The sequence below is a fragment of the Salvelinus namaycush genome, chromosome 39 (genome assembly GCF_016432855.1).
Source record: "Salvelinus namaycush isolate Seneca chromosome 39, SaNama_1.0, whole genome shotgun sequence".
Taxonomy (NCBI): domain Eukaryota; kingdom Metazoa; phylum Chordata; class Actinopteri; order Salmoniformes; family Salmonidae; genus Salvelinus; species Salvelinus namaycush.
In genome coordinates, this window is record NC_052345.1 from 16292453 (window position 1) to 16309079 (window position 16627).

The 16627-nt window shown below is 40.8% G+C and overlaps 1 protein-coding gene across 1 annotated transcript; it reads left to right on the forward strand.

Annotated features, from left to right (window-relative positions):
• Window positions 1-1895: 1895 nt before the first annotated feature.
• LOC120032857 (zinc finger protein 554-like) lies at window positions 1896-5307 on the forward strand. Its single transcript, XM_038979068.1, has 2 exons — window positions 1896-2166; window positions 4009-5307. The coding sequence occupies exons 1-2, from the start codon at window positions 2001-2003 to the stop codon at window positions 4962-4964; spliced, it is 1122 nt and encodes a 373-aa protein (XP_038834996.1). The 5' UTR covers window positions 1896-2000; the 3' UTR covers window positions 4965-5307.
• The last annotated feature ends 11320 nt before the right edge of the window (window positions 5308-16627 follow it).

Here is a 16627-nt window from a genome sequence, read left to right on the forward strand (position 1 = left end):
GCATACCTGGGCTGCTCTGGTCCACCCCTCTGGTCGGCTGGAATGAGGATGCCATGTAGTGTGTCCAGGAATGTGATGAGAAAGGCGGTGTTGTAGGGACCAAGGTTGGCATGGTGAAGGAGGACGCCTTGCTGGCTAACGGCTGCACACATGGTGATATTGCCTCCACGCTGTCCAGGGACATTCACAATGGCACGGTGGCCAAGAATGTTCCGTCCCCAGGTTGAAGCCAGCGTCATCATTGTAAATATAAATGTGCTGAATTGCAGCGGCATCCAGCTCCAAGACTCTGAAACAGACAAGACAATATGTGACATAGACCTAGTAGACCTAGAGCAGTCAATATGGTGAGGCACAATACACTGGATTACAGTACTGTAATGTGTCTATACAGTGCTGATATGATAGTAAATTCACAGTATAGTACTTACTTGCACATATTCATAGAGCTGTTCTTTAACCCGTTTCATCCGGATTCGGTTGCGCTGTAATACACGGTACAATTTAGACAAGCCCACCTGGTGAATGTTATTGAATATTGTGTTGTCTGCAATTATGTGGTTCTGGATTTCTCGTAGTCTAATGGTATTGTTTGCCACCACCATGTTCACAATAGTAGTCTCCTGTTTTGGTGTCTTCCACCATGGCCTGGTCATCTCTCAGTTCTGCAGAAGATCCCCAAATATGATATGGTTGGTTACAGTAAGCTAAAATTATCTATTTTCTTTCCATATGAAATTACATTACTGTAACATTGGCCAACAACCACTGAGTAACATAGGCCTACTGATATGTCGGTCTGCAGTATACATACATAAAGAGCATAGTGTAGATGGTAGGTAACTTACCGGTTCTCATTTCTGAATGTACGGATGATAGATACAACCGTGTAGCGGCTCAGGTTGGGCTGAACTCTCTGCCCAGCCTCCCTCATTCTCAATCCATGGTTGAGCACATGGTCAACCAATGTGGCGCTGATCTCATCTGAGACAACTGTCCTCCTCTTCCTCTCACTCCTTCACCTCTAGCTCTTGTTTCACCATTGACTTCCATTTTCCTCCAAAACAGGAGAGCTCATCTGTGGCCTTTTATAGCGCTAAAGCTCTGATTTCTAAGCGAACAATTCAGCAACTAGTGTTTACACCTGTGAGGAGTGGGTGTTGCCAATTGGTGTATAGAGCTTGGCATTGTGATTGGCGTTGCTTTCCAAAGGGAACAAAATAGATTTTCATTTGGAATGTTGTGCCTAATGTAGAGAACTGTGTGTAGTGTTTTGCAAAAAGTGTGATAGAGAATTGAAAACTGAGTGTAAAGAACGAATTGTGCTTGCAATTTTTCAGACTTGGTTTAGGGATTTGGTACATGAGTTTCAGGTTTCTGTGATTGCGTTTCTAGTTCCAATTTTTGTGTGTTAACACTTGGGAAAAACTGTAATGCTGCTCATTCATGATTTTGTTAAAATGTATTTGAAAGTAGTGATATGCACTTCACTCCTGATAAGTGCACTTTGAATAAGTGCAAACTCTGTTTTAAGTGCATTACAGTGATTTTCAATAACATTCTTTATAATTGCTCATGATAACTGCATTCTCTGGTTCATTGCACACGCTATCACATCAGTCCCTCCCAAGCCGATACAGTTGCCAGACTGTAACTGTGTTACAATGTGTTGTTTTTCAGTTCAGTTCATGCAAGAAATGATCATAGATATTAGTTATTATAACTGTTTCCCCATTTGTAATTTAATCTTTTTCCATTATTACTGGTCTGAACCACAGACTGTTTGGAAACTCTGTCTGTGCACCTTCTAGTAAACATCCATCCACATGGGGATGCTGTGATCTGTTTATGGGCTCACCGCCGACTGATAGAAACAGAAGAAGACAATACGGAAGTAAAACTGGGAGAGGGTTTGTTTTGTTTGTGTACAAAACCATACCACATATTAAAGGGGTTAGTTATCAGTGTATTTGCCATACTAGTTGAATACTCACCTGAAAATGTCTACATTACAGATGTTGCGCGTGTTCTTAAATGAACGTTTAACGGCGGCTGCTGTGGAGATTTTTGGGGCAGTTGAGAAAACGGTAGTCGAGTACCAGGAAGAGAATGATCGGCTACGGAGACTACTGCGGATAACACCGGACATAAAACTATGTAGAAAAGGTTCGTAGGTAGATCTATAAATATCTAGCTACAATAATGTTTTATGAACAGCTAAATGGTTTAGGCTAACAGGGATCACCATTTAATACTTTTTAAATAGTTCAATGTAACGTTTATCGTGCATGATGAAAAAGTTTGTCACGAAAAGCTTATTATAGCATATAGCTCGGTATGCGTACACCGGCATGTCTAAAAGTTGGTTATATACAGTACCAGTCAAAAGTTTGGACACACCTACTCATTCATGGGTTTTTCATTATTTGTACTATTTTCTACATTGTAGAACAATAGTGAAGACATCAAAACTAAGAAATAACACATATGGAATAATTTAGTAACCAAAAAAAGTGTTAAACAAATCTAAATATTTTTTAGATTCTTCAAAGTAGCCACTCTTAGCCTTGATGACAGCGTTGCACACTCTTGGCATTCTCTCAACCAGCTTCACGAGGAATGCTTTTCCAACAGTCTTGAAGGAGTTCCCACATATGCTGAGCACTTGTTGGCTGCTTTTCCTTCACTCTGCGGTCCAACTCATCCCAAACCATCTCAATTGGGTTGAGATTGCATGATTGTGGAGGCCAGGTCATCTAATGCAGCACTCCAACCACTTTCCTTCTTGGTCAAATAGCCCTTACACAGCCTGGGGGTGTGTTTTGTGTCGTTGTCCTGTTGACAAACAAATGATAGTCCCACTAAGCGCAAACCAGATGGGATGGTGTATCACTGCAGAATGTTGTGGTAGCCATATGGGTTAAATGTGCATTGAATTCTAAATAAATCACTGACAATGTCACCAGCAAAGCACCATCACACCCCCTACCCATGCATCACGGTGGAAACGAGACATGCCGAGATAATCGGTTCACCTACTATGCGTCTCACAAAGACATGGCGGTTGGAACCAAAAATACAAAATTTGGACTCATCAGACCAAAGGACAGTTTCCAATGGTCTAAAGTCCATTACTCGTGTTTCTTGGCCCAAGCAAGTCTTCTTCTTATTATTGGTGTCCTTTAGTAGTGGTTTCTTTGCAGCAATTCGACCATGAAGGCCTGATTCACAGTCTCCTCTGAACAATTGATGTTGTGTCTGGTACTTGAACTCTGAAGCATTTGGGCTGCAATCTGAGGTGCAATTAGCTCTAATGAACTTATCCTCTGCAGCAGAGGTAACTCTGGGTCTTCCTTTCCTGTGGCAGTCCTCATTAGAGCCAGTTTCATCATAGCGCTTGTGGGTTTTTGCGACTGCCCTTGAAGAAACTTTAAAAGTTCTTGAAATTTTCCAGATTGACTGATCTTCATGTCTTAAATTAATGATGGACTGTCATTTCTCTTTGCTTATTTGACCTGTTCTTGCCATAATTTGGACTTGGTCTTTTACCAAATAGGGTTATCTTCTGTATACCACCCTTACCTTGTCACAACACAACTGATTGGCTGAAACGCATTAAGAAGGAAATAAATTCCACAAATGTAACAGGCACACCTGTTAATTGAAATGCATTCCAAGTGACTACCTCATGAAGCTGGTTGTGAGAATGCCAAGAGTGTGCAAAGTGTTCAAGGCAAACAGCGGCTATTTGAAGAATCTCAAATATAAAATATATTTTGATTTATTTAACACTTTTTTTTTGGATACTACATAATTCCATATGTGTTATTTTATAGTTTTGATGTCTTCACTATTATTCTACAATGTAGAAAAAAGTCAAAATAAAGAAAAACCCTTGAATGACTAGGTGTGTCCAAACTTTTGACTGGTACTGTATATCTTATAGAGATGAAGTGTTTTTAATTATATGGTATCGATAACCTCTGCTCCTCTTCGCCTTCCTTCCAGAGTCCCTTCGCTTATCTGTCTCTGAAGACGAGGGTCCACCTGAGCAGCAGCATTGTGAGCAGGAGTGGAGAACCAGTCTGCAGCAGGAGGACCTAGAACCCACACAGATTAAACAGGAACAGGAGGAACTCTGGACCTGTCAGGAGGAAGAGCAGCTTCAAGGGCAGGAGGCTGATATCATAGCTTTAAAATTCCCTCTTTGTGTGAAAAGTAAATGTGATCAGGAAAACCCACTTCAGTCCTTGACTCTTCCCCAAACCCAGACGGTGGAGAACAGAGACAGTAACTCTAAACCAGTGGATCTCCCACATTTTGTCACTGTTACCCACCTGAAGAGTCTTGACATTCCCTGTGACCCTCCAGATAATCAAAACAATGTCTACAGCCACAGCTCAGCTGTAAGCAGTGACCCAGTAGGACTTAGGCTGCTGTCACCATTCCATCCCAGCCCACCATTGAATCCCAACCTATCAATGGGGGAACACTGTTTCAAACCCAGCACCACATCTAGAAAAACTCTCCGCTGCTGTGACTGTGGTGAAACGTTTGCTCTGAAAGCTGACCTGCAGGGGCATGTGACTCTCGCTAAGAAGAGACCCAGCGAATGCCGCCTCTGCCAAAAACGCTACAACTCCAACTGTAAATTGAAGGCCCATGTCAGACTCTGTCACGTGGAGAGACCCTGCACCTGCCCCTTTTGTGGAAAGACCTTCAAACTCAAAGGACATCTTTCCAGGCACATGAGGATTCACACAGGAGAGAAACCATTTACCTGTGGTGACTGTGGGAAAAGCTTCATTCAGAAGGGGGACCTAAGGAGGCATGTACTGACTCACACCGGAGAGAAACCATTTAGCTGTGGTGACTGTGGGAAAAGCTTCAATCGGAAAGGGAACCTGAACTTGCACATACTGACTCACACAGGAACAAATGTCCAGAAAGAAAGAAACAAATGAAGAAAACCGAATGAAAACACAAAGAGGAAACGAATTAGGACAAAGACATCTTGTCTGAAGATGGACAACACTTTGGAAAAGCAAAGCAACTCTGGATCATTCATTCTCTGGGTTTCAGATAAATAGATAGCATGAATTTACCTTTGTAAAACGTTCTATGAACAATAAAGTTTGATTTGATCGAACAGTACAGAGTAGTTCAACTCACAGGTCTGCTGTTTAGTCTCTTGATGTTTTCATGTATTTATAAACCGGAATTCCTGCTAGTTTGTTTTGGAGTGTTTCCAGAATAGTCTGACAGATGCTGTTGATACATAAAAATGAATACTTCCAGAAAATGTGTCCTTGCAAATATCCAATATTATTTTTGATAAATGTTGTATTAATTCTCTTCATTTATGATATTGATTTAATCTTGTGTGTGTATGTATGTTTTTGTGCATGTGTGTAGATATATATATATAGGCAACTACAAACAGATCTATGGTCAGGGAGGAGTAAGCTGATCCTAGACCTGTATGTCTAAGGGTAATGTCTGGACCTTTATGGCCCAGGAGTGTGGACATATCCTACTTTGTTGTCTGTTCCCCCAGAATCACTACATCACCAAACATAGCACACGTCTGCAGCACTACCTGGAGATACTGTCCTCAGACATTGAACATCTAGGGCTCGATCCAATCGCATCACGGAAGATTCACAGTAAAGAACAATTGAAATTGTAAAGGTAATTTCCGACGGAGCCGACATGCACGCTAACCGGGAATGCGGGAACTTTGACTTTAAATGTAAAAAGTAGCGCTGATCTCCAGTGATACGGATTGAGTCAAGACCATCATTTCATAGGCCTATAGGTATACCAAGATTTTGATGACTTGTGGTGATAAGCTAAACCAAGATGCATTTCTAAGGTAAGATTTAGTAGGACCTGCTACTCAACAGTAAAAATGTTGATGATGCATATGCTAGATCTCTAGTGCTGCTCATGTCAGAATTGCACTCTTGGGACAGCAATTGTATAGACTACCAGCACCACCTGTCTACATCAGTGTTTGTCAATCTGGGATAGTAGGCTACCCCTCATACCTTGACTACACAGAGGGTACAAAACACAGAGGGAAGACTCATAAAACATAGGGGTAATGATTGGTTGCACATGAGGGCATAGCTGCGGGAAGTGGGGTGCAGCAACCCCTGAAAATATTTGAAAAATACTAGACCTGTATTAGCGGACCAATATATCTGTTTGTAGCAAGGGCTCCAAAACAATTTCTGCCCCCCCCCCCAACAACTGGATAAGCCCAGCACTTAGTAATTGTTTTAGATTGAATAGCCTATCCAGAGACCCCTATTAACAAACAAATTAACTTAAAAAATGTGTAACCACATTTAAAATACCCAAATGCGGGACACAGTGATGATTCTGCGGGACAGTGTAGCCTACATTCAGGGTTGGGTAGGTTACTTTCTAAATGTAATCAGTTACAAGTTACCTGTCCAAAATTGTAATCAGTAACGTAACTTTTGGATTACCCAAACTCAGTGACGTAATCTGATTACATTCCGTTACTTTTAGATTACATTCCCCTTAAGAGGCATTAGAAAAAGACAAAAATGTATGTTACCAATTGAATGACATCTGTTGCAGGATAAATCTATGTTAAAGTTTACATAGCTGGCCTTATATATGGATGTTACATTTTATGGGTTGGTTATGTAGGCTTCTTCTAACCCATCGCTTTCTACTACATAATAATACGATTAAATTATATATGTACGTTCAAATCCAAAGTCTATCAGAATTCCAGTCATTCCAATAAATGTTATATCCCTTGATCTTCTAGAATAGGATTTGGAAATATGGAAGTATAGATTAGACAAATTGTTTTACCTGAGCATGACCCCAAAACGAAGGACTTATTAGCCAGCCCTTCTCTGTTGTTTATGATTTTGTTGTCATGGGGGACTGATTGTTGCTCATTGATTCGAGTTGAAAAACAAATGCTACGCTCATGGAATGGCATGCTTTGCCAAGAGTGTACAAAGCTGTCATCAAGGCAAAGAGTGGCTACTTTTAAGAATCTAAAATATATTTTGATTTGTTTAACACTTTTTTGGTTACTACATTATTCCTTATGTGTTATTTAATAGCTTTGATGTCTTCACTATTATTCTACAATGTAGAGTGGCGCAGTGGTCTAAGGCAATGCATTTTAGTGCTAGAGGTGTCACTACAGACACCCTGGTTCGAATCCAGGCTGTATCACACCCGGCCGTGATTGAGAGTCCCATAGGGCAGCGCATAATTGGTCCAGGTTTGGCCTGTGTAGGCCGTCATTGTAAATAAGAATGTGTTCTTAACTGACTTGCCTAGTTAAATAAAGGTTAAGTAAAAAATAAAGAAAAACCTTTGAATGAGTAGGTGTATCCAAACTTTTGATTGGTACTATATATATAATTTATAACTCCCAAAATGGATGTAGCAACTACAGATTGCCCCTTTAAGTATATCAAAAATGTGCAAGTTTTTGCATGTGTCCATTTGGCCTATGGATTTTTTTTATCAGCATGAATTAGACTGAGCAATAAACGTTTATTCCATGGGCTTGGATCCGCACTATGCAACTGTTGCAATAGGGCATTTTTCACTGGCAGTCCACTGGTTTCAAAAACAATGATTGACAGGCAGTTTAAGCCTCCTGATTTCAACCCATTATTTGGTTCAAATACACATTTAGATATATAAACAGCCATCCACAACAAGCACAATCCGTAAGGCGCAAATAGCTTAATGACAGAGCAGCAGTGCGATTCACGTCAATGCACTATGTAGATATACAAAATAAGTGATATCCGTATCGCCGTAGATTACACCACTGCTGTCATCCTTACCTCCAAGCGTTTATTCAAGTTGGATAATCTTTGGATGCCGACAGCAGTCGCGCAATTGGAAGACATAGTTTGGACTGTAGTTTACAAAAGCCTATTCCTGCTCTTTTACCACGATCCATCAAACACATTTGGTGTGTCATCATTGTGGTCAGACTCGCTCAGGTGGAACAAACTTAAACTTGAGCCTTTTTTCAATGCTGATTTGAATCTCATTGAGAAAACAGAGAAGTGTCATTTTTTTACGCAAAAATCCTTTCTGAATTTAAATGTAATCCTCGAAGTACTCCTTTGCCTATTGCAAACGTTGGTCATGTAGAAACGGGACACTAAATGTGTTGCTGTTTTATGAAAATATGGGAATACTTGGTCAAAGAAATACTTATGGTTGGTCTCAGGGAATGTAAAACAGTTGGGAAAGGGATACTTTGAAAACCGGATTGAGTAAAGTAGCAGTAATATGTTGAATGCGCAACTAATGAGCATGGAGAGCCTCACAAGGTTGACGAAGTCACCTAAATTTTCAGTCTAATATGGCTATTTACTTCCTTTTGTAGCTCTTTGTCAGAAGCACGCTGTTTGTAAGTAGTTAACTGCCCTCTCCAAATTTAGCTGTAATTTAGACTGAAATTATTTGACAATTTGCGCTGTGCAGAATATCAGATCTCAAAAACGATCAGATAAGTGTTTAACATCACCCGTACCACATCCTTATGATGTATGTCTTGTCAACGTTATTGCAAATAGAGATCTGTATATAATGACGAGATGCTCATGTTTCCGCCCTAACAATGGGTGTCACTGTCCCAAAGGCGGGAAGGCAAGCGAGAGGGAAATCGCTTCGCCTATTCCTCTATGCTGCAAAAAGACAGGCTGGAATGACTGACTGAAACACGGGACAAATCATCCTTTTTTGGAAATGACTGGTGTTTGAATTTGTTGATAAAATTCTGGACATGATTGTTTGGCTGCACGACGTGGATACAAAGGGCCAAAATGCAGGGCTGTCCCACACAATCCAGGACATGCGCATAGCCACGGGCAGTAGGGGGGCTGAGGGTGCTGCAGGACCCCCGCCTCATATGGGGTTCTTGGAAGAACCTTTGAGAGACATTTTCAGTGCCAAGAACCCTAAGGTTCTTCGAATAACTTTGAGGATCTTAGAAGAACCCTTGTTGAACCCCTCATTTTTAGAGTGTTGCATGCTCTAAATTGATATTGTTTTTTGATGATAACATCTATCTTTTCATATTTGTACAAATCTTTCTAAAACAGAAAATGGACACAATTCAATGGATATGAATCAACAAAGGTATGTCAATTGGTATTGGAATGTTATGCAGATCCCATTTACCATCTTCTTTCCTTACCTCGTCAACAAATATACCATAGCCCTCTACATTATGGACAAGGTATATGTATGGAAGCCATTAACAAAACCCTTTTTTTCACTCACATTCACCACTAAAACAGGTATGAATACTGTCGTGTGCATGTTTTGTTAATCATCTGTATAATTACTCTTTTTCACCCTCCCTACACCTCTGATGAATATAACAGGAAACCTGTTTGAGCACCATGCACTGTAAAATCATTCTGGCTATGGATACGGAGGACATCAACACATGAACATCAACAGGCCAGAGGATATACCCATTGGACTTGGGGTTCTTCTGGGAGTTTACCTCATATTTCGATTTTTTTTATTCTGCTTTGCCACTGAAATCATAATAAACACTGAGAACAAAAAAATGGTGTTATTGTTGTCATTGTTAAGCGTTTTATTATTAATAAGAATAACGGGAATGGGGCGGGTAGTTCAAAAATGTACCCCAAACGGTTCTTCAAAAGGTTATTAGAGGATCCATTAAAAAGGATTCTTCAAAGAACTTATAGGGGTTCCCCCACCGTTTCAATTTGAAGAACCCCTTAAAAGGATACTGCAGAAACCTTTTCCTTTTAGAATGTAGCGGACCGATATAGCCATATCTAGCGGGGGCAAAACAAATGAGCCAGCACCTTCCCAATACCTAATTCTATTATGGGATGGGATGGGTAGTAGCTATATTGGTAGATTATATGTGTTGATGGAGACATTACCTTAAGCATTCAGGTGTAGCCTTATAGTTTGTGGGTGTATAAGAATCTATCCTAAACCACAATGTGAAGTAATGGCAATTGTTAAGAGTAAAAAGATAGATTATTTAGCCTCTACTGTTAATGCAAACCAAACACCTAAATGTGGTATAGCTGATTTTACAATATGACACGATAATGCAATAATGAAAAACCTCATCATTATGGCCTAAAATGTCACAATTTTATAACATGGCTGGTTATAATGGTAAGTGTCTGGATGCCATGGTATTCATTGCTATGACATAGGCCTAAGTAACACAACTAGTCATGGTTGCGACTCAAGTATAGTGTGTCTTAAAGTACGAGTAAACTTGTACTGTCTCATAATCCAGCCTCAAGACTAGAGAGAAAGAGAGAGGAAGCTAGATTTGGTTGGAGGGCCCCCCCACCAAGCGGGCACAAGTGTTTAGTGGCCTCCCCTCTTGACAGCAGAGAGAAAAATCTCACTTTTAAAGTTAATTTCCTGCAAGTCTACACAATTTGGGCATAGAGAAAATGTAACGATCGTCGTAATCCTCCTCCTCAGACGAGGAGGAGAGGCGAGAAGGATCAGACCAATATGCAGAGTGGTTAGTGTCCATGATTATTTAATGAAGACAGACTGAACACTTAACATACAAAAACAACAAACGTGACAAACCGCAAACAGTCCCGTGTGGTGCTCACACAGACACGCGATACAACCACCCACAAAACACACGTGAAACCCCGGCTGCCTTAGTATGATTCTCAATCAGGGACAAACGATCTACAGCTGCCTCTGATTGAGAATCATACCAGGCCGAACACAAAACCCCAACATAGAAAAACACACATAGACAACCCACCCCAACTCACGCCCTGACCAACTAAATAAATAAAAGGAAAAAGGAACAATAGGTCAGGAACGTGACAGAAAAAGGTGCAGTTTGAAAGCACATTTTCTGCAGTTCTACACATTTTGCCATGTGTTGGAGAGAAAATGTTGTTATTTTAAAAAATCATGCAATTCTATTTTGCCACGGGGTAGAGAGACATTTTTGCAGGGCACCCCTATCATGTGACGGGTCATAGCCAATGCAACCCTGGCCATCTTAATCGAATCCCCTCATGGTAAACTGTGGGAGGCAACCCCTCAGTCTAAACCAGTGTTATTCAAACTTTTTCAGCAGCGACCCCATTTTTCCACAAGAATTTCTGGGGTACCCTTTTTCCCCCCAAATAATTTCTTGCGACCTCACCCCACTAACATTTTTTTGTATTATCTTTCTCAAAAAAACTATAATCTGTATGACTGTACTCTACCCCACCCCCCAAAATGGGGCGTGTCACCAATTTAGAATTCCACAGATTTGGGCATTTCAGTTGACTGAAATTGGACTCGCCCTCACTGATACAAATAGAAGACAAACTTGATTTTCTGGTTTGTTAATTTACCACCATTCTTTCCTCATTTACGAAGCTAGTGTGCTAGCTGAATATCCAACTCTCAGTTGAGTAAACTACAACTAAACACGTCTAAACTGCAGTTGCTGCATGTGTTCTTAAATGAGCGTTTAACGGCGGCTGCTGTTGAGGTTTTCGGGGCAGTTGAGAAAACAGTAGTGTAGTATCAAGAGGAGAATGATCGGCTACGGAGACACCTGCGGATTACACCGGATATAAAATTAAGTAGAATAGGTTTGTACCAAAATATAGAGATGGAAAGACGTCTAAAGGTTGTATTTGTGCCATAATGTTGTCTGTGACAGCGTGAGCAGCACCTTTGAGGCTATCTACATTTTAATGTAGTCAATTGGGGTTTTCTTTTGTTTGAAAAAAATCTGAAGCTAATATTGATGATTAACCGCCACCTGCAGTGTTGGAGTCCTGTGACCAAATTATATGTCATTCATTTGTGGCCAGTAGATTGCTTTGATATAGTTTAAAGCCATTAACAAACCATAGCACCCAATTTGAAGAAGACAATGCTCTGATCATTGGCAGATCGCTCCCAACCCATAGGAATCCCCACTACTTTAAAATGGTGGAAGCCAGAAATAATGAAGGAATTTAGATGACGCTTTGCAGCGTTTTCCCATTTAAAAAAAGAAGGTAAACGCTCTGGTCTGTGTAAGTGGGCTATCCCCCTCTCGCATTAGCATGCTTACTCACATGAGCTGTCCTAGACTGCTTCAGGCGCTTTGAGAAATTGCACAGACTTCAAACAGTGACATTTCTCCTAATCTACGAACTGAAAAATTTGGGCTCATAATGCGCAGAACACATTTGGTTTGTCATAAAATTAGGCCAAAATGTACTACCATGACTCTGTGTAGGGGAAATCTGTAATATACGGACAAATCCTTTGGCTCTCCCGTAGGCACCAATGCAGTAATGGCTGGCTCTGGTCTACTTAGCCCCCACCCTCTTCAAGACTGTTGGAAAAGGATTCCAGGTGAAGCTGGTTGAGAGAATACCAAGAGTGTGCAAAGCTGTCATCAAGGCAAAGGGTGGCTACTTTGAAGAATCTAAAATATATTTTGATTTGTTTAACACTTTTGGTTACTACATGATTCCATATGTGTTATTTCATAGTTTTGATGTCTTCACTATTATTCTACAAGTTATATACAGTTCTACTCAATTAATAAACTGTTTAGGCTAACAGTGATCATAATCTAAACAATTTTAAGAAGTTGTTTTACATTTTTTACCGTGAATGAATAAAAACCTTGCCTGTCACAAAAAACAGGAAGTGATTTGAATGTATAATTCACGATGGAAAAACATTGAAAACAAATAGCTTTTTATGTTTAGTTTATTGATAAGTAATTGAAAATAGTTTTTAGATTCTAGTTCAACATGATTTTAATTACAATTTCAGCTTACTTCTTCAATTCACTGCCTTCAGTTTTTATTGACACTGATGTTTAAAGACTGCACCTTCCCTCCAGACTCCCTGCAGCTCTCTCTCACTGTCTCTGAAAAAGAGGTTCCTGCTGAGCAGCAGCACTGTGAGCAGAAGTGGAGCCCCTGTCTGGGGCAGGAGGACCCAGAGCCCACACAGATTAAAGAGGAAGAGGAGGAAGTCAAGACCAGTCAGGAAGAGCAGCTTCAAGGACTCTTTGATATCAAAGACTCCATATTCACTACTCCCTGTGTGAAAAGCGAATGTGATCAGGAGGTACTGTGACCTGTCTGAAGAATCTAGACACTTCCTGTGACCCTCCAGATAAACAAAACAATGCCTCCAGCCACAGCTCAGCTGTAAGCAGCGACCCAGTAGGACCCACCAACCCATCAATCGGGGAACACCGTTCCAAACCCAGCACCACGTCTCGAAAAATGGACGGCTGCCCTGACTGTGGTGAAACGTTTGCTCTGAAAGCTGACCTGCAGGGGCAAGTGACTCTCGCCAAGAAGAGATCCAGCGTCTGCAAAAAAAGCAACAACTCCACCTGTAAATAGAAGGCCCATGTCCAAATCCGTCACATGGAGAAACTCTGCACCTTCCCCTTTTGTGGCAAGACCTTCAAACTCAAAGGAAATATTTTCAGGCACATGATGATTCACACAGGAGAGAAACTATTTAGCTGTGGTGCCTGTGGGAAAAGCTTCATTCAGAAGGGGGACCTAATGAGGCATGTACTGACTCGCACAGGAGAGAAACCATTTAGCTGTGGTGACTGTGGGAAAAGCTTTAATCGGAGGGGGCAGCTGAAGGTGCACATACAGACTCACACAGGAGAGAAACAACATGGCTGCTTAGTCTGTGGTAAAAGATTAGCTCATAAGGCTTATCTAGTGAAACATGTGGATAAGGTCCACAAAGGAAGAAAGATAGAAAACAGGATGAAAACTGAAAGAAAGTGAAATAGGACAAATATATTCTATCAACAGATGGGAATAAAAAAGCAGGATGAGGACAACAGTCTTAGTAAACCACCTCTGGACCATTCATGCTGTGCTCTTAAGATAAATGGATGTGTGATGAATTTACTTTTACAGAATATTCTTTGTAAATAAAGTTTCATATTATTTGAAGGGTGAGGTAATGATCAAACAGTAGTATGCGGTATTATGTGAATCTCACCGGTCTGCTGTTGAAAGTCTGTTGATGTTTTCACATTATTACCAACAGGAATATCTGGTCGTTTGTTTCTTGAATGTCTCTCAGGGTGATGAGAGAATGGTCTGGCTGATGTTATTGATACATAAAAAATGTTTACACTTTCCAGAAAATATCTCCTTCCATCTGTCTTTTTGTCATAAATTTTGACCTAATGCTGCTCATTCGGGATATTGTTTGAGTCTTTATGGAAGTAATGATTTAAAGTCGATTCCTGTGAGTGAAAACTCTGTTTTAAGTGCACAACAGTGTTTGTCCAGTCCCATTTCAGTGACATTCTTTGTAATTGCTTCCGATAAGCGCATTCTCTTTTTAAATGCATGCTTTCACATCAGTCCCAAGCCGTTGCAGTTGTTAAGAGTCGCCTGTGTTAAAATGTAGTGTCTTTCAATTCAGTTCATGCAAAAAAGGATCATCCTATTACTAATTAAAACTGTTTCCCCCCTCTATTTCTGGAGCTTGAAGTAAAACTCCATCCACATGGAGGTGCTGTGTATCACTGAAGCGTTACTAGCATGCTAGCAGATACCCATAGACTTGCAGTCATTGCGCTAACGCTAGTTAGCATTGGTTCGCGAAACTCTCTAACTACCTCTAACAGAGACATAAAATGGTATCCACCAGTTCATCTGACAATGGGGAAGTAGATGAAGGCCACAATCCCAAAGTATACATTTGAAGGTCGTTTCTGATTGAGCCCACTTAAGCAGCGTTTACCATGAATGGAGTCTCTGCTAACGCAGGAACATTGCCTTTAAAGTTCAATCACGCTGTAACGCTGAATTCCCGTCATACGGATTTAATAGAGCTCTAGGTCTTTATGTGGGTTTTATTTGTCCTTGTTTTTTTTACCACCTACCCCTTTCAGATATACGACAAAGCAGGCAAAAAGAGGCAGGCATGGTAAATTAGTGGGATTTTGGTCTGTATATAAAAAGGGACACACAAAATGGACCATATAGATCAGTCTGTAGTTGCCTACCAAATACATTGTATTAACAGTATTAAAAAAATTAATATACAAGATAACATCAATATCATAAATGAGCAACATTAAGACAAAACATATAACAAATATTAGTGGACAAATGCAAGGACACATTTCATTGGAGAATATATATTTTTATGTATCAATAACATAAGTCAGACTATTCTGGAGATATTCCAAAACAAACTAGCAGGAATTCCAGTTGAATTCACATAAACTTGATGTGTATCACTGAAGCGTTACTAGCATGCTAGCAGATACCCATAGAACGTTTTACAAAAGTAAATTCATGACATCTATTTATCTGAAACCCAGAGAATGAATGATCCAGAGTTGCTTTGCTTTTCCAAAGTGTTGTCCATCTTCTAACAAGATGTCTTTGTCCTAATTTGTTTCCTCTTTGTGTTTTCATTCTGTTTTTTCTATTTGTTTCTTTCTTTGTGGACGCTCGCTCCTGTGTGAGTCAGTATGTGCATGTATGTGCAGTATGTGTATGTTCCCACAGTCACCACAGCTAAATGGTTTCTCTCCAGTGTGAGTCAGTACATGCCTCCTTGGGTCCCCCTTCTGAATGAAGCTCTTCCCACAGTCACCACAGCTAAATGGTTTCTCTCCTGTGTGAATCCTCATATGTCTGGACAGATGTCCTTTGTGTTTGAAGGTCTTTCCACAAAAGGGGCAGGTGCAGGGTTTCTCCACGTGACAGAGTCTGACATGGGCCTTCAATTTACAGGTGGAGTTGTAGCGTTTTTTGACAGAGGCGGCATTCACTGGGTCTCTTCTTGGCGAGAGTCACATGCCATTTCAGCATACCACCCTGCATCCCACTGCTGGCTTGCTTCTGAAGGTAAGCGGGGTTGGTCCTGGTCGGTCCCTGGATGGGAGATCAGATGCTGCTCGAAGTGGTGTTGGAGGGCCAGTAGGAGGCACATTTTCCTCTGGTCTAAAAAAGATCCCAATGTCCCAGGGTAGTGATTGGTGACATTGCCCTGTCTGGCAAGCAAGACTAAGAAAGCCCAAAAACATTCTGGGCTCCCGAGTGGCGCAGCGGTCTAAGGCACTGCATTTCAGTGCATGAGGTGTCACTACAGTCCCTGGTTCGAATCCAGACTATCACATCCAGCTATGATTGGGAGTCCCATAGGGCGTCGCACAATTTGCCCAGCGTAGTCTGGTTTTGGCCGGGGTATGCAGTCATTGTACATTAGAATGTGTCATTGTACATTAGAACCTTTTAACTAGGCAAGTCAGTTAACATATTTTTAAAAAGCATTATCCCCTTCTTGCCATTTATTGACTGTAAATCTAAGCAATGTAACAGACCATAAGTAGAATTCAATCTGTTCCGATTAAGTGGACATATGCAGCACTGACCATGAAATGCAGTCTCCACAGATCTTCTGTGCTATGGATTGAATCTAGCCCCAAGGTGGTATTTGGAAATGAGAGCTGACTTCTCTCTACTTGCTATGGCCAACACTTACCCTGGGAGGGCAGCAGGCCACCATTTTAAATAGGTCATGAGTTGGAAGTGTTAATAATGAAAGAACAACAATG